The following is a 25,265-nucleotide window of genomic DNA, read 5'->3' as shown; positions in this document are numbered from 1 at the left end:
TTTTCTCTCTATGCTATGTGAACTAATGTTCCTGAGTCGCACTTAACTGGTTATTTCCATTTCAAGTGCATTGTATTTTTTAGAGACTGTTTTGTATTTCCTAGATGTAAATGGATGCACCTGCACTGCTTTTGGTTTACAGGTCATATGTGAGCTATGTGGCTGACAGTTAAAACCTTACAAAGGAAATAAGTTCTTTCAAACCATGAATGACGTTGATTGGTTTGGCTAGAGTATAAAAGCTTTTTCTTGCCCAAATGGGAGACTTTTTTCAAACTTGTAACCTAATAGTGAGTGGGACCTGGAGAAAAAGTGAATTCATAACCCTCAAATGCCAAATTTAAGTGTTGTTTTAGACAAACAACCTTTTTGCTTGGCTCTCTGCCTAATGATGGTTAAGATGTTATATAAAAAGACAAGTGAAGAAATTGCTTTATTTCACATACGAGGGTTTAATCTCTGAGAGTCAATGGCTTTTACTGCTTGTTTTATGTTTCAACAGGAAATTGGAACCGAAATTCACCTTTTGAGCATTGTTATTTTATTGTTTGACTGTTCAAGTTACTTTCCTTTTAACAGACAAAGTTCAGATACAATCACACAGGAACACAGTTCTTCGAGATTCGAAAAAACAGACCTCTAAGTGGGTAAGTGGATCTGGAAGTGGCCTACATCATGCCAGCTGATCACCTGGGGCATTTAAGCACTGTAGCACTGTGGCATGGGAGGGCTGTCTCCTCTGTGCCACGGCTCCTCTGGCAGGGGCAAAACTGTGTATGTTGCTGCCTTTGCAAGGAGGGTGCCAGCTTGCTGCCAGGTGGCAAATGGACCTATCGAGAGCCAATGAGTGGAAGGGCTGGTCTTGCTCAGCAGCTGTGTGGGAGCTGCATAGCTGCAGGCCAAAGCTGAATGCACAGGGCTGGGAAAACTCTCAGTTCTCACTTGTTGGGTTGGGAGGGCTGGGCTGATTTTATGGAAACTGTGTAAGTCCTGATATTCTGGTTGCACTGTAATGCCCTTTGCTGATGGTAGGAAGACTTCAACTGTGCAAAATGCTGCAGGAACTTTGACATTGTCACAGGTGCAGTCCTTTCCCCTGGAGGTTCACAACAGATGGCCTTGCTTCTCCCATTGTTGCTTATCTTGCCGTTCCTTCCACGTGGTGGACTCATGCACTGGTTGGCGATGAGTTGTGAAATACAAGTGTGAACATGTGCCCAGGGAGCCTGGCAACAGAGAGCTGGGATGCCTTGCGCGGAGAAACTGCGTCATACTTAGGATGGTTCTTTAATAGGACCCAGTGAATTAGCAGCTTAGGGCGGGAAGTGGTGTTGACAACATTATGCTTTTATTTAAGGGTGAAATTTAGATAAGCAGAATATATATTACTCCTGTAGACTGGCCTGTCTCTAGCTCTCCCCGGCAGTCTGTCATTAATCTAATGGTCTGTCCCTGTAAATTCCAGTTCCCATCCCAGCTGGGTGCTTCAGGTTTTCATCTTGCTGGCAGCAATCTTTCCCACTCCCTTTCTCTAGGTAATGTTCGCTGCGCTGGTGGAACTAGTTTAGAAGAAATCTTGTGCCTTGAATGATAGATGGGTTTACAGAAGCTTAAACCAATTTTCAGGCTGGTCACTCATTTTTAAATTTGTCCCATTACTTTTTTCAAAGGAAGTGGAGGATGAAAATGAATTGTGCTCAGCACTCACCACTTGAAAGGTAGGTGTCCTCCTGGGCTGAATGAAAGCCTGGCTTATGAGGATGGTACTCTTTCCTAGAAGGGAAAAAATATAGTGCTCACAGTTGGAGATGCACTGGTGGCTTTGGATCCTCTCGCAAGTGGTGCTGTTTCCTCTATTTACCTGCCTTAGTGTTTGCCTGGGGACTCGTGTCTAACTTCTCTCCTGTTGCTGTTAGGACTTCTGTGAGTGACTTGGTATGTGGTAGCAGGACTTCTGCAGAGTTAAGGAGAGTTAAGGAGAGACCTGGAAATGGTCCAAGCCCTCAGGGCAGCTGCTGCCATCTTGCCAGGCACAGTTGCCTGCACCTGGTGTACGCTGGACTTGCGCAGTGATAAGTCCTAAGACTTGTGCCGCTTTGCTCCTTGACCTGATAGACAGGAGTACTGTGAGTAGCAGAGCTGTTAGGAGCATGCTTAGCTGCCCAGATCCTGTCATACTGCAGCAGCGCTCGAGCGCCTGCCCTGTCTTGGTTTCTCCAACTTTGAGAAGGGGAATAATGCATTGATTGCCCTGTAATGTTGAGGTATCCCTAAAGGCTTTCCTTTGCTTCATCTGGGGTGCGTGGCTGTTCATACCAGTGGAGGATATCTTCTCTTGCAGTTGTCCTTGATGATTTGTTTTCCTGGTGCCAGGCCAGTTTTCATCAGAGCTGAAAAATCAGCCACACCTGTAAGTTTTTTCCTGGGAGGTGTGTTCCACTTCGCAAGAAATCTGCTTCCAGCGTGGCGACAACAGGCGTCTTGTGCTGAGGCAACAAGCGCTGCCTTGAGCGAGTTTCTGTGGTGTGAAAGGCCTCACTTGCTGCAAGACAAAGTTTGTCTTTGCAAGTTTATCGGGCAAGATGCTGAGCAACTCCTATTGCCACCGGCTCTTGGAAGTTGAGGCTGTTCCCAGAGCTGTGATTTATTGATATTAAACGTTGCTTGTTTCATAATATGAGGGCTCAAAGCTAATGAAAGTGTTATGAGATCTTTGGCAGCCTCTCTTCAAGAGAGCAGTGGCCAGACACAAAGAAGCTGAACACTAGTTGGAAATTGAATATTCATAAATTCATGTGAAAGTGTCCTAAAGCAGCTGGGGCATATTAATGAGTTTTTCTATTATGGAGGGAGGACTAGATATTATAGAGATTTACTGTCAGCATTGGTGTGATACATGAGAAAATAAAAATGCCTGGCTGCGCTTAGGAAGAAGAGCATAAATTATCTATAGGAACTCATAACATTAAGGGACACAGGCTTGCTGTGATTCAGTATTTGCAATCTCTCTTAAGAAAAAGTCACTGTTAGCTATGAACTTGCTTCTAGACTGGCAGACGCCCTGTGGATTTGTCTAGACTACAGATAACACTTCTGAAAATGTTAGATTTCTGTTGGCGTAGCTGTGTGAGTTGGGGTGGTAGAGACGTGATCCTGCAAGCTGTGTGTGGTGTTCCTGTTGTACTGGCAAACTGTGTCTGAAAATGCATCTTACCTGCCTGAGTTTGCTGTATTTGCGCAAAATGCAGATTTACAGGTGTACCTATATCCACCGCAGGAGTGCTTTGCTAGTAGAGTAGACAAGGTATCCACCAACCTGGGATGGTGTCCTTTACATAGGCTTCATGATGTACCCTTTCGTACTACGTAGGTAAAGGGCACCCAATGGAGTTCAGCTCTACTGATCCGTGGTGTGTGTGATGTGTGTATGCATGCGGTACAAGTATTTCAGACACCGATGGAGCTGGGTTTTCTTTTCCCATACAGGATTATGCTGGCAAAACCTACTTTAAAGCTTTTGTTGGTACAACCATTCTGATAAAAAATGGCGCTGTTAATTGAAATAGTCATTCTTTAAAACTTCCAAGTGTATTTCGTGTAAGAGCTTTAGGAAAAAAAATGTGTTTCTGGCTATCTAGTAATCTGCAGCTGTGCATTCAATGCCAACAAACTTTTATTACTGGCTTTACAAGGAGCAATAAGCCCTCTGCAAGCTTCTGTTCTAGGATGCAGGCACGAGCCACAATGAGGAATGAATAGCTTTATCCTCCACAGAGCATCTGGTGGGGTTGTAGGTAGGTGCGGTATTGTGCTGTTCCCTCCAGTTAAGTGCCAGCTGCTCAGTGGGACCTATGACTGAAGCGAAAAGTGATGTTTGGGTAGGTTCTGGGGACTTTGAGAAATTACAGCTCAGAAGCTGCTTTGTGAAGATGGAGAGTCATTCAGTGACTGCAGATATAATGGGTAATCAATTGCAATAAAAGAGTGTGATAGAAGCAGTCACGTGGGAACGATGCAACCAAGTAACAGTGGGGCGGGGGAAAATAATACTGTTTCAACACACCATGTTATTAAGGAACCCTGATGGGGCTGTAAAGAAAAATGGGCTCATACCATTTCCAGACAATAGAGACAATGCAGAAGGCATCTGAACATCTGCTTCTCTCTCGCACAGAGATAGAATGTTACAGATACGGTGCTATGTTCAGCATGTGGTAGAAGTGCTTTTGCTGTTGAAACAAACTGGTTTTGAGAAGATTCACGAGAGCAGTAGCTGCTCCGCTGTTTTATCTCCTTTTACTCCTGTTGGTGTCTTTCACTTGTCTCTTTACGTCTATAGGAAGAATAAAACTGTCAGAATCCTTAGAAAAACTTGGGAGAGGGAGATTTTAGGGATGGCATGTGAGTACTGAGGCCTAGGGAAGGAGAACTTAGTGGAAAATGTGCTGGAGGATCTCACTAATTCGAAGTTTACTGAAGTCTGTAGGAGTCTTTCTGGTGAAGGTTATGGGCAACCCCTCCTCCTAAGCATGGTCATCTCTGAAGTGACTCTAGTGTGATGGGTGCCAGCTGGTGAGATCCTCCAGTTTTGAGCATGCTAAAAGGTTTGAACTTTTTTCTAACCTGTAGATGAGATCGGATGCCCTAGTGAAAAATCTGGGAGCGAAAGGAATTCATGGTTCCCCTGAGATGACTGCAGGCACTGGTATTTTAAACAGAAAGCATCCAAAAGATGCAAAGCCATGTCCTCTATGGGCCTTCTCTTAAGTGCAGAAAGCAAGGGAGATAATCCAGGTGGGCTTCTGAAAACACTGAAAGACATTTGAGTCAATTTACTACAAGGAAATATCACCATCTGCCAAGGACTAGATCTCAAGGGAGGAGCGTGCAGCATGTTTGTTAGAGGCAGAAATGTTCACTGTGGTCTGGAATAGAGATTTGCCTGGCAGACTTCAGGCAGTGGTGTAAATGCTTCCACAAGAGGGAAGCTGCATGATGCTTAGTTTTGACTGTAGCAGTCTCCCCGAAGTTACTGGAAGAGATGGGCTGTCCCTGTGCTCACTGGGGTCTGTGGAGAGGGTGGCTTAGGGCTAGTTCCCAGCTAACCGTGATCTGAGATGGAAAAGTACTGTGTTAAAGTATGATATATGTGGAGTCTGTTCAGATAACTGGAAAGATTTAAAGAAAATCCCGTAAACAAACCCTGCTCAGGCAGGGAACTGAAATGCTTAATGCTGTTTTTTAATTCTTTCCTTCCTTCCTTAAATATTCGTTCACAAGCTCAATGGTGCAGCCTTTCTGGTCACGATTAACATCTGAGACAGTGTGGTAAGTACTCGGGAGTGAAAGAAAATAGGGAAAGGACAAGTCAAAGAGCACTTGTAATTAGTTGTTTTCAAGTGAGCTGGATGCTGTCTTAGAGAACTTAGAGACAACCAACCCCCAAACCACTAATACTTCTGTTAGAGGGTGTGGGGAGGATGGGTGCTTTTGTTGGAAACTAGGGAAGGCGAAGATACCAGCCTTTAAAAAAAATAAAGGAAAAGATAAGTTTAGGAAGTATTTGAGTATCTGCAGTTTCAGGAAAAATGCTAGGGCAAATAATCAAGTGTCTGGAACATAACAAGGTGGTATGTTATAGGCACCATGGATTTAGTTTGGCATGGTTTGGTTCTGATAATTTCCTTCTCTGAGAGTTTAAGAGCTTTTGTCAATCGGGGAGAAGTTGTGGTTGTGATAATTCTTTGTTTTAGTATGGCTTCTGGCAGCCTCCAGATAAGGCAGGGACCTTGAGTCTAAATGAAACTATTTTGACTAAGGACCCAACCTGGTGAAAAGCTGTACTTAACCAACAGCTTGCTCTTGCCCAGCAGAGTTTGTCAGTCGAGGTGTGCAATCCCTGTCCCAGGTCAATGTTTTTTCATTAGTGGTACGGATAAGACAAATTGTTTGCTAATAGATATGCTTTGTGGTCCAGGCTGGACAAGGTGACAAGGCTTTGCAAAGTGGAACTGGGATCGAGAGTGATCTTGAGGGGTAAGGGAGAGCGGGGCTGAAACAAACAGGAGGTATATGAGTAAGGGCAAATACAGAGAAAGGATTTGGGAATAGCCAGCTGTGGGAATAGGCAATGGAGAAGGAAAGGCTAGTTTTTGCACAGATGGAGGTGACCTTAAAAAAAACACTGGGTTGGTAGCAAAAATATACTGAAAGTTGGATTCAGAAGGAAATTGGTCTGTTTGTACTGGTGTGGTGGGCTCAGCTGAAGGGCCATGAGATGCGAGTCAGTTGAAGAGAATCCAAAAGGAAAGCAACAAACATTGCCCAAGGTCTAGAAAACATGACCTAAGGGAAGATTTGGGGTGAGAGAAAGGAGGGGATTAAAAAGAAAAGAAAATAAAAAAATGTATCTGTCTCCTTTCTCATGTTTACAGAGGAGAGGGTAGATTACAGCCTGTCGTGTAGACAAATGTCGGTTGCAAGAGGAGAGAGAATAAATGGTCTCCATGCCCACTGTGGATAGCAGAAATAGCTTCTGGTTTAAATTGCAAAAAAGGAAAGATTAGGGGACCTTCTTAGATGAGAGCTTAAGTATAGGATAGATTAACTGTTGGGTTCCCAAGCCTTTGAGAACCCAGTTAAAAGTAGGTTGGAAAATTATCTGTGAGGAGTGGTTTAGATTTGGCTTATGCTACCTTGGGCAGAGTGGTGGCTTGGGGATTCTCAGAAGGCTTTGCTTCCAACGCAAACACGGAGTTTAAGGCCATGCTTCATCTCAAGCTTGTTAAAAGCAGAAGAAAGACTCTCTCGGTGGTTATTGAACTGGGTCATCCACATAAAGCCTGTGGTCTGTGTTGCAAACGCAGAGGAAAAAGCAACTGTTTGCGGAGTATTTCCCGGGACTCGTGGGAATCCTGCCCCGTGAGTGCCGATGGATGCCCGTTTGCTGATCGTTGGTGATGCTTCTTGGCCGATGCTCCCCTTGCACAGATCCTCACCACTGTCGCAGTCCGGAGGCCGTGGCTGTCTCTGAGCTGCCAGGTCCCGGGTGGCTGCTGAGCACCTGCTGCAGCTCCTGGACCCGGGTGCTTTGAGCAGGAGGTGGGACAGGAGGGCTTCCCGGGGTCCCTTCTGAGCCCAGCTATCTGATGATGCTATGTAAAAGGAAGGGAGGGCTACTGCTAGCCTCAGAAGGGACAGCCGAGGTACCCATGCACTAGCAGGCAGCGTGTTTTTAAGCAAGCAAAATGCCTCTCCTGTTCGATTTAAATCTGTCTTAATAGCCATATAGTGTCCTGGAGAGGTGTGCTTCAGAACAAGCACATATGTGGCTTGCAAATAGAGTGCATGTTAAATACAACTTAGTGTTTAAATAGTGTGAGTGGTGCTGCGACAGATAAGTCGGTAGTAATTTGACTGCTCATTTAGGCCAATTACTTTGAAGACTCCCTCCCTGGCTGTGGAGTCATTAATGTTATCTCCATGCTTGACAATACCTTGAAATCACGACAGCAGTGAGCTTATGAAAGCAGGTGTTAGGAGACCTGATGCTGCCCATGGTGATGAGGCAGCTCCAGTGCGGTTGCTGTGTTTGCCTGCTGGCAGCGGCGTCACTGTAGGTGTGGACCTGAGGAGGAGATGCTGGCCCTGTCCCTTGGACCACATTAACCAGGCATACACCGCACTAAATGGCTTGAAGCTAAATAGCTTTACAACTTGAGCTTTTTCTTGCCTCTGATACACATTCATAATCAGCTATGACCTTCCCCCCCTACCCTGTGGAGTTAGAAGATAGGAAATTCAGTGGATTGTCATGTTCATGGGTACCTCCCATGCATCGTCTGCATGTAATGCTTCTCCGGACGGAGACAGGGCTTTGCAGCGGCAACTGCTGCAACCAGCACTGAGGAGCCACTGTGGGGGATGAAGGGGCCCCATTGTGTGCCCTTGCCAGAGCTGCTCCCTGCTTCCAGCAGTGGGGTTTCTGTGGCCGATTGTGAGAGTGTAGGAGGCAGGCTAACTCTAATTTGTCTTCTGTACTGCAGGCAGAGTGTAAAGGGCGGTTGTTTACAAATGAAAAGATAATTTCTAACTTGGATAAATGGGACAGGGAATGGCTGTGACAGGCTGTAATAGCAGTGGAAGCTGTATTGCCATTTGCAGTCAATACAAGGTTTAAAATGCGTGATGTGGGTGAATTAGAAAGTGGGACAACCAAACTCTAATGGTTTCAGACGCATATTTTCATCATCTTCTCCAATACAAATATTTTATCATTTAATGTGGTGTTTCCTTAGAGTAGGGATCTGTTTACAAAGCTCTTCTCAGGGAAAGGATAGGGATGGAGAAGACTTCAAAATAGAAGCCAACCTTTGGTTTGGTTTTTAGCTTTTTTTTTTTTCGTGTGTGTGTCACTGAATATGACTCTTCTGGCATGTTTTTATCTCCTTCCAGGTTTTTTTTTTTCTTTTGTTTTGTTTTTTAACTCTGCAGGATTTCAGGATCTGCTTGTGGAAGGGGGTGGGCTACCTATTTGGTTGATGGTGTGGTGTCAGCCTGGCATGACAGCTTTCTCAGCTGCTGTGGGAGCTTGCATGATTGCCCGCTTGTGCAGCTCAGCAGGGTTTTGTGTTACAAAGTGATGCTCATGGAGTTGCCGGAGAAGTGGAGAGAACTGCATTCCTCCAACCCATCTTCAGAGGCTGGAAGGCACTGGGATGCCAAAAGCCTTCCCTCCCCGCCCCATTCATCCTCCAGGAGTCAACAGGGCTCTGGCAAGTCGCTGAAGAGGAGAATCAAGTTCACCAGCACTTGCTGAGATAAGAACCAGAGGCGCCTGGCTCTCAGTGTATGAGAGGACCCTTTGATTCCTGTCAACTGCTCCAACTGAAGGGACTGAAAACCTTTCTGTTTCTGTCCTAGGTTAATGGAGACAGCAAAAGAAATGACCAGGGAGGCCTTGCCTATCAAATGCCTTGAAGCAGTTATCCTGGGGATGTATCCTTTCACGTGCCTGTGGCTTTTTCCACTGCAGCTCTGTTTAATATATTGCCCTTCCCGGATGGTGTTTGAGATGGTCACAGGCAAAGGTGAGTGCCAGCAGCTCGGGGAGCTGCTGTGGTACTGATCAACAAGTCTCGGAAAAAAACTGCAAGAATGTTTTCATTGAGAGGCTAACTCGCTTCTTGACCCTCTTGTGCTGTCACTGATAAATCAACCTGTGTCATCCTAAAACAGCAGAGGAGGGCAAGGCAGGGTTACAGGAATAATTGCATGCTGGGTACGTCTTACCACAACTGACCAAGTTTGATTTAAGCCTAAACAAAAACGCAACCCAAAGTAAACCCCGAAGCAAGTCAACTTCTGGCATGTCTCTGCAGCGTTTTGCTTGCTGCTGCTGCCCCCTCTCGTGGGAGAAGGCGCTGGCAGAGCCTGGCAGGTAGTGCCCACTGTTGGCTCATGACAACTATTTGGGGACCAAAGGGATGGGGACGATAATCCCCAGGTGGAGCTGATGCTGCTCTGCAGTACTGATAAGTGTCCATGTGGCTTCTAGTGCTGTATTTCTAGCACTGAACCGATTATTCCACGTACCACACAAGCAGAGGGTGATTGGTAGTGTACAGATGACCACGATAACCTGAAAGTATTCTTGCTGATCTGAAAGTTTTGACCATTTTCTTTTCATTTGGAAAGAGGGTTTTTTCTGTTTGCCTCAAATGTGACTTTTGTTCAAGTTTGGTGTGTTTTTTTTTTTTTTTTTTTTTTTGAGCGGTGGGGGAAGCAAAATAGTTGAAAGCTCTGTTTTATACTATTTGGTGTCATGTGAAGTTTCTTTGGACTTGTAAGATCTGGATGAATCTTTCTGTCTCTAGATACTACTTTAAAAAAGTTTTCCATAAACATTTTTTTAATTGAGATTACCTTGTGAGAAGGCTTAGGCAGGGGAGGGTACGGGAGAGGCCTGTCTTCCTATGACTTCTACTTGCTGTCTTGGAAGTCTCCTGTGTGAGAACAGGTGCTGTCTGCTGGGGTGTTGGTGCACTAAGAGCTGCGTTAAAGTTTAAATGATCCATGCAATATAAAACCTAAGTATTTTGCTTGAGTGGATGGGCCGTCTGAATATATGTGCCTTGAAAGTGGCCAGTACGAAGCCTGTGTCTGTGCAGAACCTCATGGTGCTGTGCTGCATGTGCACCGTGTGGGTTTTTGGGAGGCATCTTTGTAACAGCACGTGGGGAAGCTCACTGATTTTTCTCAGCCACGAGATTTTGATCTTCAGCATGACCCTCTGGATGAGGCCAGCAGCTGCGACTTGCTTTCCAAGGTTGGGCGGTTACCAGATAAGAGATGTGCTTACCCTCTCCTGAGTGTCAAACCAATGTCTTCACATATGCCTGAGCTGAGCATCCCTGCGTGTGTGTGTTAACCTCTGGTTCCCTTCTCTGTCTCTGGAAATAAGGTACTGCTTGTAATTTGTGTGCTGGCAGGCTTTGCCATGTTGCTTGGATACTGAAAAGAGCACAGGCCGCTACGGCGGACCCTCGGCGTGAGCCTTCATTCAAAGGCTGACTGACGCAGAGCAGCTTAGCAAGATGTCATTTTAATTGAGCTGCTTGCTGGCTCGTGCAATTGCCTTTTACTATGCCACTTCTTATAAAATGCTTCTGTAATCCCTCTTGGTGCAGAATTAAGTTTTGCATAATTGCCTTTGCACTAGATCTTGAAGTATTTTTATAGGGCAATGAGTTAAAAAACTGAGCTACCCCGTCTGCATGCACCAAGGGAGCAGCTGCTGAGAGATGACTGAAAGCTCATATGGATCCTTCAATATTATTTTGCAGCAATCTGCACGTTGGCTCTTCTCTGTGTAGCTGTCTGAACTGGCTTCGTACCTCTCTGCTTACACGGTCTGCTTGTCAGTGCCTTACCAGAGGCATTCCTCCTCCTGTCTCCCCCAGGGCATTTCTCAGTTCAGTTGTAAATCAGCTGAGTAATGGTGCTTCAGCCCATTCTTTCTGAGCAAGGATGGAAAGGACTTGTGCTCGGGAAAGGGACTAGTAAACCAAGAAGTGCCAAGGGACTTTTATCTGTGCTGCATTCACTTCATTAAAATAGGGAGAGCAAAATACCAGAGGGAGAGGGGAAGCAGCACAGTGCATCTATCCTCAGGGAGTCTCACAGAGTGTGTCTGTCAGGTGAACATAACTCACTGCCTTCAGTGTGCCTCTCCCACTTCATGCGAGGGGACGGTCAGACCCATGCAGTGTATTAGACCTCCCTGTGTCTATAATACCATTAAACAAGGAAGAGAAGTGCCTTAGTAGGGAGAAATGATTGAATGGCTTCTGCACTATGCATTCCGCACATTTAGTCAGCGGATGATGTTTCTCACCACTGGAGACGGGGGCCCATCTTGCTCTTTCTGCGTAGCAGGTACATCCCTGGGCTGGGAGCGAGTGTTTTCAGTGGGGGCAGAGTTTCTTCTCGCAGTCATTGCAAGATATTGATGTCCCTGCAGTGCCCCTCTTTGCTTCCTGCATGTTTGTCCACAGCTTTATCCGCTCACTAACTGAAATATGGGCAAGGAGAGTCCTGCTGAATATCTGCAGCCCCTCTGGTAGCCAGGAAGAGCTGGGAGGGAGCTTTTAATCACTACCATTGTCACGGTCTAATCTTAAGCTAGTCGCCTCAGACTGCAGCTGGGCACTGGAGAAGAAAATGAGCGATGCTGGCCTGGCAGTCCCACTTTGGGAGGCTGAGCCAGCTGCTCAAGCTGTTCCTTCATGGGCATCCCAGCTGCCAGGGGGAACCTGGGCTCTCTGTGCAAGTGATATCCAGATGTGGGCTCTGTAGTACTCTGCCTCACAGTAAGCAATCCCAAACTGGGATCTTGGCACTCCTGGGAGCCTATGGGAAATGCTGTCTGACTCCAGGCTGTGGTTGGAAACTTCTCCGAGTGTTTAGTGCTGGTGGTTGGAGGCCCTCTGACATTGCGAGCAGTTGCTTGGAAAAATAGCTCTTCTGTTTTTACTGAAGCCTCATCTGATGGTTTTGAAGTGTCAGGTTTGTTTTCCTCCTGCTCTGCCTCCTCACTCTGAGCTAGCAGCTTCAGCATTGCTAGGGTAAAGCAAGCTGCCTCCTTGCTCCTCTCAGTCTGCTCTCATCCCCTCCAGCTTGTGCCCTGTGGCACAGCCTGCCATGCTGGCTTGGGGTGCCTGCTTGCGCTTCTCCAGCCCTTGCGAGTGGCAGGAGAGGAGGGGAGCGGACACGCCGTGGCTTTCTGTGCTTGTCTCGACCAGACTTCAGCAAAGAACACCCTTGACAGGCTCTAAGACATGAAGCACTGCAATGTCATGTTGTTGGAGTTAAATAAGGGGGAATTTCAAACAAATAACAAATTGATTAGCACAAGTGGTGCAGTGGGTGCTCATTTGCTCAATCTCAGGTTCACCTGGCTTTCCCTTTTTTGTCTTTGGTTTGCAAGGCAGAGTGGGACTTGTAGTGGAGACACCAGAAGGTGTCAGGCGTGATGCTGTCTTCCTGCAGCTGGAGGAGAAGCACTTGTGAGTCTGGGCACTGGGACAGATGGGTGCTTAGACCTGCTCGGGCATCCATGTTGGTGGGCTGTGCTCATCAAACGATTGATGCTGGCACTTATCTCTGAAACCTGAGAATGTCTTGTTTTGTTTCAAGCTGCTCTGGGCTCTGCAGGCCCTGCTGCACTGACTGACTTTCAGGCTTTTTTCCTTTGGGGCTCTAAGGAGGGGAGTCTCCCTATGTCCCCTGACCCTGGGGGTGTCTGTGGGTCTGGGTCCCTGTTGGTGCTGCAGGGAGGGGGCATGGCGCAGGGATGGCAGTCGTCTCCTCACTTGTTGCTAGCAGGCCCCTTGCACACTCACTGCCTGTCAGCTTGGCAAAGGCGCCAGGTTTTTTTTCCCCCAGCTAAGCTCCTGCTGAAGCTGGTCTAGACACAGGTGGGCTGAGGTCCTTGCAGTGTGGCCCCTTGCCTTGTGTTCAGCTGGCTGCGGTTCCTAGCTGTGGTGGGAAGACTACTTGTGGCAAGTAACCAGAGCTCACGTCACCCTGGGGAGCCGCTGCTGTCTGGCAGGTCTTACCAGCTGCTAAAACCTACTTCCAGAGATATTTGAAGACCGGAGCCACAGTGCTGGCACATGGAAAGATCCTGCTCCAATTATTTATTAATAATAATAAAAAAAGGGATAAGAGAATTTTTTCTTTTCTCAAAGTGGCTGCTGGCAAATAAACAAGGTGAAGGGCTTCAAGTCTCTCTTGTGGCTGGGAACTGCTCTGTGCTCTGCAGTGGGGGCACCTGTGTCGGGAAGGGTCTGTACTGGGGGGGAAGATGCTGGGACTTCTTTGTGGGACTTTTTTGATATTAGAGTTCAGTAGGAGGTGGAAGAAAACAACCAACCAAACAAACCACAGAAGGCACTGGTTGAGTTATTGTGTGAGTGTGCACATTTAAAAAAAACCCATCCAGATGTGCCACGCCAACCCATTCTTGTGAGACCCTGGTGGAGCTCCAGGTATCATCCTTGTGCTTTTCCTGGGTGTGGGGGAAGAGGAGGGATACTGGGGCAAGAGGTGGCCAGCCAGAAGATTAGTGTCCATCTTGTGTCATCTCCAAGGAGATTAACATCCCTCAGTGCTGTTTTTCTGCTGCTTTGATTTACATGAAGACCCGGGATTGAGAGGCCACCGAGCTTTCGTTACAGCTGCTTTTGCCCTCTCCTGCTCTGCGCTGCTTCTCTATTGTGGCACATAATTTACTCCCTGACTCTCTATCCTGCAGTTACAGTCCCAGCTCAAAAGTGTGATTACAGCTGTGGCATTGCTGTGTCATTGCCTTTTGTTTGCCACAATACAGCTCTACTTGGGCAGAGCAGAAAGGAAAAGAAATAATAATGATGCATGGATGGAGGGGAAGATCTGACAGGCCTTTCCAGCCCATTTGCTGTGTATTTCATCTCGGGTGGGGACTCTCATTAACTAGTCACTTAGCAGAAGCAACCTGTACCTAAAGGTTAATTTCCACAGCGGTTGTTGCTGGGTTATTTGATGGTGGGTAATTTCTGTCATCAAAAGATTCTTTTACTCCTACCTAGTATTTAATGAGATTAAATTGCAACTTCTCTGAGACCTCGTGGCAGAAGTGTGTATGTGTGGCAGGTGGCCACCAAAGCTTTGTGTGGACTTAATAGAAAGGCACTTGGGGAGCAGAGAGAAAACCCTTTCATAATGAGGGGGAAAAATAGTGGCGATGTTTGAAAGCTTCATAGGTGTTAATAAAAGATACTGCTTTTTCAGTTACACAGAATGATAAATACAATGGGCTTCTGCAAGAATCTGTCTGTAGGACAAAAATTATTGTAACGTGACTTTGATGTACGCAGGATGCTCCTTTTAAGGCCTGGAGCAAGGTGACCTTTTAAATGAGGTGACTATGGGCTGAGTGTTCCAGTTGATAGAATATCACAGGGCCCCATTCTGACCTTGCAGTGTATTTACAATCTTTAATTCTACCGACAGTGTGGGGTTTTTCTTGGAGAAGCTAGTCCTAATGCAACAGCAATCCAGCGAGACCACCGAAGGCAACAGAGCTATTTCTGTTCTGTGACAGTGTAGTTGGTATCGGGGTGAGCTTTGACAGTTGCTGCAGGGTGCTCATGTTTGATGTAGGTGTAGGGCAGCAGTGGGTGCACGTAGCCATGGCTGGGCGAGGGGTTGTGTAGGGAGGTCTGTGCTCTGCTTTGCATGCTCGTTCAGACTTACTGTCGTGCAGATACTGAAGTGCACCAGGAGCTGAGCCCATAGTGTTGTCTGTTCCTATACCCTCTAATATGCTTTCTCTAGACTGCTAAAGCTGATGACATCTAGCACTGAACACAATTAAATATGTTTGACATTGAACCAAAAAGCTTCCCTGTGGCTGTTCTGAAAGATTTTTGTCAATGTGTTTTTCTTGCATTTTTTTGTACGAAGATTTAACTCCTTACTCTTGACCTCAGAGTCTGGGCAGTTCATGAATCTCCTACTAGTTGGTTTCTGCGTTCACCTGGAGGGCAGAAGTGTGAATATGTGAAATTCAACAAGCATCAGGTGGGTGAAATACCCCCTTGAGAAAATGCTTTAGAGACAGATGAGAGCCCCTGGCTGCTTTTCCTGCATCTCTGTAGAGAGAAGAGGTGAAATGCAGAGTGCGGGCAGGGGGTCAGTATCCCAGGGAGTTGCACTGGTGGTGAGGTGGGGTGTTGGGCTGGACAGAACCAGAATCAAGCCCCAGTTGTGTTTTACAGTATTGGTACAAAGGCTTTTCGTGTTCTCGGTTTGCCAGCAGCTGTCAGGCAGCTGTGCTATGCAGACAGGGGAGGAAGGCCGGCCTCAGTAACATCCCAGGGCATCTCAGCTGTGCAGTGGCTCTTGTTTCACTGCTGTTGAAGACTTCCTTTTTGGGCACGGGGTAGGGGGAGGAGGGGATGCTGGAGATCTCCAGAACAGGACCCTGGTCTGAGATGGTTCCCTCAGCTCTAGCGGAGACCAACCCCAGTTCTCTGTTCTTCAGGCTGCCCTGACACTATCCTGGCAATGCTGCCCCTTGGGCTGGTGTATTTTGTAGTTGCAGCACCCTGACTGACCGCCTTGACTGCACCTGCCTCTGGGGATGGCTCTGGGGTTACAGCAGGTGCCTCTGGCTGGAGTAACCCCAGGCTGGAGTGTCTTGCTGCAGCCTTTTCTGGTCATCCCTCTTCCATTCCCCAGGCGTGGGTGGGGGTCTTGGCTGCAGAGGGGAAGAGCGCCTGCTGTTCCACAGGCCGGGTGTCAGCACGTGGAGCCAGGGTGGGTGTCAGCTGTCCAGGGATTAACAGCAGGGAGCCGCGTGCCACGTAGGTGCTGACGCAAACCCGCTTGCCTGAGGGAATCTCGGTCTCTCCTCCCCCTGGCACAGGCCAGCAGCCTCCGGAGATGACCCGGGACCTGTGCGTAGTTCCCCTCTGAGATCACCTACTACGCTGTTACGAAGCTTGGCCCTGGCTTCTGCATGTGGTGTATTTGAAACTGCCAGCTGGTGATTCAGGGGACGTGTTTTGCTTTTTAAAAGTGTTTGTTCCTGACCATGTCTCTGTGCTTATCTAGTTAATTGTCTGCCTGGGAGCTTTACTTTGTTCATCTCAGCAATGTGTTACAAGGGTAACATGCAAAAACATTCTTGTATGAGGAGTGGCCATGCTGAGGGCCAGTTTACAGATGGAAAGGCAGACTGTCCCCTGGAGAGGAGTAAGTTCGATTTTTTTTTTTTTTTTGTACTGTTTGAAGATGTGGGAAAATGAGGATTGATAACCCAAGTCGTACTGAGCTCCAGCATGAAACGGAGGGAAACACTGTTCCCTTTTAGGAGCATGGGAGTTTGATGTTGGTATCAAATGGGGCAGTTCCCACAGATCTGGGGAGGGTGGTCTCTGTTTTGGCATGCTGACCCAAACACTGTTGTATTTTTTTTTCCTTCCCCCTAAGCGTGGTTAAGAGTCAGGCCCCTCCGTGCCTGAACTGTTGCATCCTATTCTCCAAGCATTGAAATGGGCTTTGGCAGCATTGACTGTTTCTGGGGCACAGCGAGAATAAATTCGCGTTTGCAAGAAAGCACTTGTCCTGGCAGTTAAAAAAACCTGCTAAAGATATCTTACAGGTGTAATTGTGCGTGCTCCCTTCCCAGTGCCATTGTTGCCTTGACACGGTGCACACCAGATACTTAACAAACGGGCAGCGCTCTGTGGAACGATTCCCCATCAGCTTTAAAACCCACTTCTCGGGGAACTATTTTCATCATGTGGTGCTCGGGATTTACTGCAACGGCCGGTATGGCTCGCTGGGCATGAGCAGACGATCAGATCTGATGGACAAACCTCTAACTTACCGAACTCTGAGCGACCTCATCTTTGAATTTGAAGACTCCTATAAAAAGTACTTGCATTCAGTCAAAAAAGTAAAAATCGGATTATACGTCCCACATGAGCCGCACAGCTTTCAGCCCATTGAGTGGAAACATCTGGTCCTCAATGTATCCAAAATGATGCGTGCAGAAGTCAGGAAGGAGCTGGAGAAGTTTTCCAGGGATATGAGGATGAAGGTAGGTCCATGCGCCTGGGTGGTGGACTTGGAGGTGAGTGTGCCTAGTCCCATCCTGCAGAGGCTGGTCTTGCTTCATGTCAGCAGACTGATCCCGGCCTGAGAAATAAGGTGGTATCAGGTGGGTTAGGGGTGTGCTTACATCTGTCTCAGTGGTTCTCCCACAGGGTTTGGTGTATTTTCAAGCACTTACAGCTATTTTTTTAGTTCAAAGTTCTCCCCTTCACCCTGGGAAATGCTTGAACCCATACTCGTCCCTGGCTATCAAGGAGCTATTGCCCAGTTTGCTTTTCTCACTGACTCTGGAAGAAGGTGGCTGGGAAGAACCAGTGTGCCTGGGACTGAGGCTGGAGCTGGTGGGGTGGGTGGCCTGGTTGCAGGTAGGGATCTCTACTCTTTGCACCCGAGCTGCCAGGGGTGCCAGTGGGACAGCTGTGGCAGTGGTTCCTTCTCCATGCAGGGCATGCCAGTGGGCTTGCCCTGCGCCACCTGATGCCCACCTCCCTCAGCTAAATCACAAAGTAGATTACATGGGAAGGGTGAGGAAAGCGAGTCCCTGACAGGCTGGTACTTCCCCGCTGGCTGGTTGGACTGAAGAGCCCGGAGGGAAACAACGGGAAGACAGGGCAGGCTGCCAGGGTGCTGGAGGCTTTGGCTGCCCTTGGGGATGAGGGGTGTCCCTGACCGTGCCTCTGGGGCAAGGCAAGGAGCTGGTCATGGTGGAAGGGGATTTGGTGCCTTTCCAGCCTGCTCCTGGCAGCAGGAGCAGAGCAGGTGTGTTGCTAAGTATGGGGCTGGCTCTTATGGAGAGGCATGCGGCATCGCGTCCAAGTTATTCTGAGCTCCCGTCCCCTGCCCTGCTGAGGAATGGCTCCTACGTAGCAGCCGTGTGCCTTTTTGGCTGAGGCACCTGCCCCCTCACCCTGACCTCGAGGTGAGTGTTGCCAGTGGCATCGTAGCCCCTATGTCCTGCTGCCACCTCTCCTGCCCTGCCAAGGAGTCTCGAGGGCCAACTTGTACCATACTGTCACCTTAAGCACATGTGCTTGATTACAGATGTAATGAAGCTTTTTTTCCCCCATCTTCTCTATTCATGCACTTTTAGTACTATCTAGAGAGCAAACAGCTGAAGCAGGCTCTCGTTGAAGAAGTCCATATGGGCAGATGACTTACTGACCTTAGTACTTGCTTTTGATGGAGGGACCAGCTCTGTGTGTGTGCTGAGCTGTGACGTTGGGTCCAGTCCTTGTGAGTGCCTCAAGGCCAGGACCACAGCCCCTGAACCCTTGAAGAAGGCCCTGCATCTGACTCTTCCCTTGAGTTTATTCAGAATTTGAGCTACTTGATTCAGAGGGCTCCTGTTGTGAGGGTGCTGACTTTGGAGGATCAGGTCTTAAAAACAGCCCGGTCTGCGAGTGTCATGCTGAGGATGGAGGGCCTGGGGGATGCAGGCAAGTGTGCGAATGGACAGGAGACCTCCTGAAAAGTCCCACTGTCACAGAGAGTTCAGCTGCTAGCCTGGGAGGTGATTGCCTCTGCACAGAGGAAAGCTGGAGAGGGCGATTTGGCTGCGTGAGTTTCCTTCAGCTGAGGCTCAAAGCCGTTTTTCTGATCCCTTGCTGTTGCCAGCTCTGAAGAAAGCTGTGGATGAGACCTTTTTTTCAGTATTTAGCTGGGAACTGAATTGGTGACACCAACTGATTTTTGCAGGGGGCCCCTGAACAGCAATCACATGGTAAAAGCTTGGGTTCCGCTTAACCTGGGCAGGGTTTGAATAAGCCGTGAGGGACTGAAGGCTCTTTGTGTGCCATCCCTGCTACTGTATGAGGCCTTTTATTTTTATTTTTTGTTTTCAGTGAATCATTGCCTTTATGGAATGCCTTTTCCTTCCCTCCCCCATCTCTCGCAGATTCTGAAACCCTCAAGTGCCCATTTTCCAATGAAGGAGAGATCACGGGGTAAGTCGTTGTCCCCTCGCCGAAGGCAAGCCAGCCCTCAGAGACGTGCGTGCGGAAGAGACAAATCGTGAGTATTCCTGCTGCCATCACTGACGGGTCAGAAGTTGAGGGTGATGATGTATTATTTTGCTGTACCGGCGTATATAGGAAAACTGTGCCAGGTATCTTGGTTGCCTGAGAGGCTCCAGAAGCCACCAGTACTGCTGATGTCCTGGCATTGCTGTGCTTACTGCTGCCCGATGGCCCCTCCATGTGGTATCCTTGGAGGCCCTGATGGCCTTTGTTTGGTTAAATTCTACAGGGTGTCAGATGACGGTGAAAGTGGAAGTGTGCGTTTTGCCTTTTCTTTTTTCAGTTTTTACACAGTCCACTTTCTGGAGAAATGACTCTAGCCTGATGTGCAGGGGACCTGTACAGGAGGGAAAGTAGTTTGATCACATTTAAGGGTGTTCAGAAGTTTGATCACATTTAAGGGTGTTCAGACATTGGTATTAAAAGCAGGAGGATGTACCTGCTAGCAGTGGTGGGGTGCCCTGCTGTCATGGTCACTGAGACAGAAATTGGATTCTCTGTGATGAGCGTTATTATGGAGCTATTCTGATGGAGTGGTTTTTCGCTGAGGACTGTCCGACTTACAGGGATGGTGAAAAGGTAAACCTTTTCTCTTCTTACCAAAGTGGAAACACCACTTGCATTGTATTCTTTGATTTTAATTGGCTTAAAAAAAACTCAGACCACTTCCCTCATGCATCATAGCTAAATGTTTTTCTTTAACTACGGGGAGGAAAGATGGACTAACTGCATGCAATACCTCTAAATGGATAAAATTGAGCTTCCAGATCATGGGCCTTTTACAGCCACTGGCAATTCAGACTCCCATACCTTAGATATGGAAGAGTTGAGTTCTAGCTGTACTGCTTCATGCCAGGAAGCTGACAACTGTGAAAGCCTATACGGAACCCAGATTAGTCACATATTTATGATCATTGCTTTTTAAATAGGCTCCCAGACTACTGTCTCAGCAGTTATTTATTTATTTTAAAGCAGCTAACAAAGACATTAGACTAACCTTCTAAAGATAACTTCAAGATACTTTAGTAGCAGATGATTTCACAGCAGGCTTTTATTTTTACGTGTGAATTCACACTCAGTCCATGATGCTGTACTTTGGGCTTCATCACCGAGAGCTCCTTGTTTAGTGCATGGATAATTATAGTTGTAATGGGCTCAGCTGCTACTCCAGGCTTCTTCACCTCTTAGATTCACTTTGAGGGGTGGTTTCATCTTTGGGTTTCTGATAGTGCTTCTGCAGTTGCTGGAGTGGATCACATATGTCTGGAGAGAAGAGTGATTCTCGCTGGGCTTACTGACTTGCCAGTTGGGCTGGTTTCCTGACAAAGCTGCTGGGCACATGGCTGCTCTGCAGTGACTGGTTCCTCCTTGGCAGCTTTGCTTTTCCAGGACAGATAGTGAAGATAAGTGAAGTACCGGTGGCCTTGCAGCGGCTTCAGCACCTGTTACCTGCTCAGTGGTTCTGCTGTGTTGCTCTGTATCTAGAGTGAATTATATGTTATTCTAAAATAAAACCTGGGTCACCACGTTACAAGATCCAGGACACAGCTATAGCGTGATGCGGCAGCAGGAGACCGAGAACAGACTCCACACGAGACCTTCATCTCTGCTTTGGCGGAAGGCATTGAAGTGTCTCAGAGTGGGTGGGAGCTCTTGTGGCTGTGTGACAGCCCTGCGGGGTCATGCACAGCCCCCTCGCAAGCCTGCCCAGTATGCTTGGAAGGAAAAGGGGAGTGAAGGAGCTTTTGGCAGGTCCAGGGCCCTTGACCAGACCCAGGAGGCTGCTCTCTGTTAGAAAAGTGATGCCAGGGAGAAGAACTGGGTTCCTGATGTTATAATGATGCTTCTGTACAGTGGCACTGGTGGCTCAAAGGCTGACTGTGCCTTTTGCCCCAAAGGGAGTGATGCTGCAGAGGAGCGTGCTGCTCTAGGGAGTTCCCTGCTGGTGATAAAACCCTTTCATTTCCAAAATTGAGATCTGCTGGTTTCCACAATGGGAGGTCTCCGAGACCTGAAAGGGGAATGGCATCCCCTCATCAGGGATGAGCTGAATGACACATACCAGCATGTACAGCGGTTGACACAGGGTGAGAAATACAAGAGAGGAAATTGGGTATTTTCTTCTGCATATTGATGGATCTCTGAGAACTTAGTTGCGGTGAGAGGCCTTTGTGTTACACACAGAAGACGACTTTCAGGCTTGCTAGGCTTTAGGCTGAAATCCTAGCTGAAGAATGGCCGTGCTTATCACCACTGTGTTTTGTTTCTTTGTGGATCTCTTACTCACATGCTGTAATTACAGCTTTTTAGAGCTTGCAGGGGAGGGGGAGAGAAGTGTTTTGCTCTAGTGTGAGCTGGCAGGGGCTGAATAACACATTCGTTTGAGAGGCTTCACCTGCTGATGACAAGCTGTTATTACAGCCTGATTTTTGTCAACTATAAAATTATATGGGCCTGCTGGGAGAAATCTCCCAGTGAAAAATACGTGAACTGGAATGGTGAACGGGAATGTCTTTGGATTGTTTCTGAAGCATAAAGGCTGAAGCAGTGCTTAAGGACAGAAGTGGATTTTACAGCCTCAACCCTTCAACTTCTCACCCTGGTTCCTTACTAGTTTGTTAGGTAAATGCTGGTGGTGGCTGCTAGCAAGCCCATGATAGCGTTTTAGCCTGGAAATACAGCTACAAGGCAGACAGAGTACATTGCAGGACACGGGTGGCAGTGCAATAAGCGGTACTAGGAGACTGGTGTGTAGTCAAACTGCAGCTCGTTAACTGAGCTGTGTAACAGGCCATGTGCTCTTAGCCCCCAGCTGGTGTGATCCTGCTAAGGGTGGCCAGCAGACAGGATGAATAAAGAGGATACAGAGTGGTCTGAATCTGTCTGGTAAGTCTGAAGCTTTACTGTGTCCGCTTGTCCATCCTCTGAAGTCCCAAACCAGGAGGGTGCAGTAAATTGCAAGCCACTGTGCTGGAACAGGCAGCGCAGTGCTTCAGCCTCAATAGAAGTGCTTGGAGCCAGAGGGGTTTGGGAGTGTTGATATGAGTTTGGAAGGGAGCATCGTGCGGCAGCCTGAAGCAATCTCTGCTCCTAAATGTCAGTTCACCAGATCTATTTCCTTTTAATTTCATACCGAGGCTTAACACATGCATGCTCTGTGAGTGTCATAGCAACACTGGCCTTGTGTGCTTCTGGCCTAATTTAGCTGTTGAAAGGAAAATTCTGTTAGTCCATTATATTAGGGTGTTCAAGGGGGCAGGATTATATTAGGATTATATTAGGATGTGCAAAATCAGGCAGATCCAATGCAGACAGCTCACAAATACTGTGTACCCAGCAGCTATGCACAGCTTATTCACATGCTCATCGTCACAGCACTTTGGACAGGAGGTGGGATCTGATGGGCCAGTGCAGCAGAGGTCCCTGGCTTCAGAGGGGATGTTTGACGTCAGGTCATTTGCCAGCCAAGGAGAATAGGGGCTGTGGTGCCTCTGCTCCAATAAATCCTTGCCTTTTCCTAAAACCCTGAAGAGAAACCTTATGGAGGACAGTCTGTTCGTAGCTACAAGCTAGAGAATTGTCATGGAGTTGAAATGGGCATGTTGCCATGGGTGTGCAGTGACTCCCCATCTCTCTTGAATAATAAGAGAAGGCAGAACCATCCAGGTGTGCTTTAATTAAAACCATATTCTGGCTTTAATTAAAGGGAGGGAGGGAAGGGGAAAAGGGTGGGAAGGGAATAGGATCCCTAAATTTGAGAGAGGGAGGAAGGAAGTACACTCTGGAACATACAGCGCATCTCTTGCTTGTCTCTGATTCCTATGCAAGCTCTGAGGGATGCAGCTTGTAACTTATTTTCTGGCCAGTCAAGCCCCATCTGCTCTGAAGGAATAAAGTGGAAAAATCCAAACTATCTTACAGTGACTTCTTCAGGTGTGATCCCTTCCTGCAAGTGACACAGACCAGTGAGGACTCCTTCACTTCTGTGAAGTACTTACAAACGGAGACAAACACAAGGCAGGGAGCAGGGCAATACTGCAGAGATGATGATGGGGTTATTAGTGGCACAAAACCAGCTTGCATTCAATGTGTGACTAGGCAGAAGAGCATTAGTTGTCCGTAGCTATGTCCCCAGCTCTCAAATCCTGTGCAAATTCTCAGCAGAGATCTGGTGTTAGCAGCTCTGCTCTTAACAAAAACAAAAAAACAAACAAACAAAAAAATGACTTACTGAATCAAAGAATTCAAAAATATTTCTGAGGCTCTGCCACACATGTGCGTGTGTGTATATATATGTAAGCTATACATCCCCACCTCTCAGGGCTGCAGCAGTACAGCTTTTAGATTGGTGCGTGCACCCAGCAGCGTGCCACAGGCTGGGCAAGGGTTTCCCCGGCCTGACAGCCCCCCTGCTGCACGCTGCCTCTCCTGTGGCCGCGCTGGCTGCCCAGAGCGGCTTTGGCAGAAACAGGCAGGCAGCGTGCAGTAAGGAGGTAAGCATCAGCCTTGTGCGTGCAAACTCACGGGTCACATCTGCTGCCCAGTGAGAAAAGAGTAAGTGCAAGAGCTGGAAACCAGGTCTGAGGAGCTGTAGGAAAGCACTGGAGCCATTACCAGCTTCACATTGTACTACTCGGGCTTTAGCTGAGTTTTTGCGGTGAAGTGGATGCGCTGTAGAGTCTACTAGGAGAAAGGTGTATTTTAGACAAAGTTTTTCTTTAGAAAAGCAGAGAGATGGCTTAGTGTGAAAATAGGTAAGAGCCTGGAATAAGCTCTCAGATTAGACACTGCCGTACACTATAAATCACCAGGATTGTTTCGGTTTGACAACTTTGTTGCAGGAGCTTTTCCATTGCTTGCTAAATAGGGAGACACTGGTTGCTGAATCTCAAGGTTTCATTTGGTTCAGGTTGTCGGTATACTTAAATGACCTAACAGCGTATGTGTATATGTGATTACTCAAGTGAATGGCTGAACTGTATCAGAACATAAGATGCCTGGAGACTGAAGGGAGTTCAGCTTGTGTTTTCTGTTTGGGGGGCTCTAGCCCTTCACACAGACCTAGCCAAGAGGAAGGGGCAGGTTCAGAGAGACAGCACGCTGTGGCCATGTGAGAGGCCTTGCCTGGTTGCTCTTAGCAGTTTCCACTTTATTCTGAAAGCTCGAGTCCTGCTCTGGGGTAGATCACGGGTGGGATGTGTCTTAGCTGCTCTTTTAGGCCCTCCCTCAAGTCAGAGGGAGAGGGGTGCTCCCAGGCTCAGATCATGGACCCCAGGATGGGACGACTTGTTCTTCGCTGGCACTTGGTTTCAGAGGCAACCCATATGAATAGCTCGACCACACTAGTTCATGTGACAAATTCAGCAGGATCGTGCTTCTGATGAGAAAATTAATCTGTCCTATTTTGAAGTACACCGTTCCTGATTTGACAACTGCTCTCTCCGCTCCCGCACGGCAGTGTGGGATCGCCGGTGAGCAGCGCCCTCTTCCCTCCTCTGCTCGCAGGCCTGCGGTGGTGGACAAGAAAGGAGACCTAGCTACGCTCAACGAGGTAGGCTACCAGCTCCGCATCTGACAAAGCCATACGCAGGACAGAGGGCTTCCCCGGTGCTTCCCGCTGCACTTTACCTGCACTCTGTTGGAAGGAAAAAGGAATGGGACTCTTATAATAAAAGTTTTACCTAGAAAATAGAAGGGGGATTTTTTTTTTTTTGTGGCAGTATTTATTTTCTTTCAATTCACAGAAAAGGCATCAGAGAAGAGAACCTTATGTCTATCAGGATATAAGACTTCCCCCCCCCCCCCCCCATCATGTAGCAGGTGACTCCAGTGGTGTGAGAGTTTCTTCAAATATAACTTCCCCGTACAAGTATTAATTGAATTTTGGCATTGTGCTGGGTAGTAGCATTGGGATAACTAAGAAATCATATTCTTAGTGTTAAGATGTGCTGGGGTGCAGTGTAGTTAAAAAAAAAAAAACATATTCATTATTAATTCAGCAATAAAAACAAGCAGTGCAGAAGTGGCATAAGTTTTTAAAGTATCAACATTACCTCACTAAACTTAACAGATATGCAAAAACTGTCA

The 25,265-nt window shown here is 47.5% G+C and overlaps 1 protein-coding gene across 3 annotated transcripts in view; it reads left to right on the top strand.

Moving 5' to 3' along the window:
- The window catches only part of VASH2 (vasohibin 2), a 32,820-nt gene extending 8,067 nt beyond the window's left edge, over nt 1-24,753 (top strand). For 2 of the 3 annotated variants that reach the window (XM_075708060.1, XM_075708059.1), the window contains 5 exons: nt 591-647; nt 8,923-8,997; nt 16,768-17,149; nt 19,058-19,173; nt 24,684-24,753. In XM_075708060.1, the coding sequence (XP_075564175.1) occupies nt 591-647; nt 8,923-8,997; nt 16,768-17,149; nt 19,058-19,173; nt 24,684-24,753 (700 nt within the window). The remainder of the gene's footprint in view (nt 1-590; nt 648-8,922; nt 8,998-16,767; nt 17,150-19,057; nt 19,174-24,683) is intronic. The other variant, XM_075708061.1, reaches the window with a different exon arrangement.
- The last annotated feature ends 512 nt before the right edge of the window (nt 24,754-25,265 follow it).

Source organism: Pelecanus crispus, chromosome 3 (assembly GCF_030463565.1).
Source record: "Pelecanus crispus isolate bPelCri1 chromosome 3, bPelCri1.pri, whole genome shotgun sequence".
Taxonomy (NCBI): domain Eukaryota; kingdom Metazoa; phylum Chordata; class Aves; order Pelecaniformes; family Pelecanidae; genus Pelecanus; species Pelecanus crispus.
The sequence above is the reverse complement of the archived record's forward strand: the minus strand, read 5'-3'. Positions and strand labels throughout refer to the sequence as shown.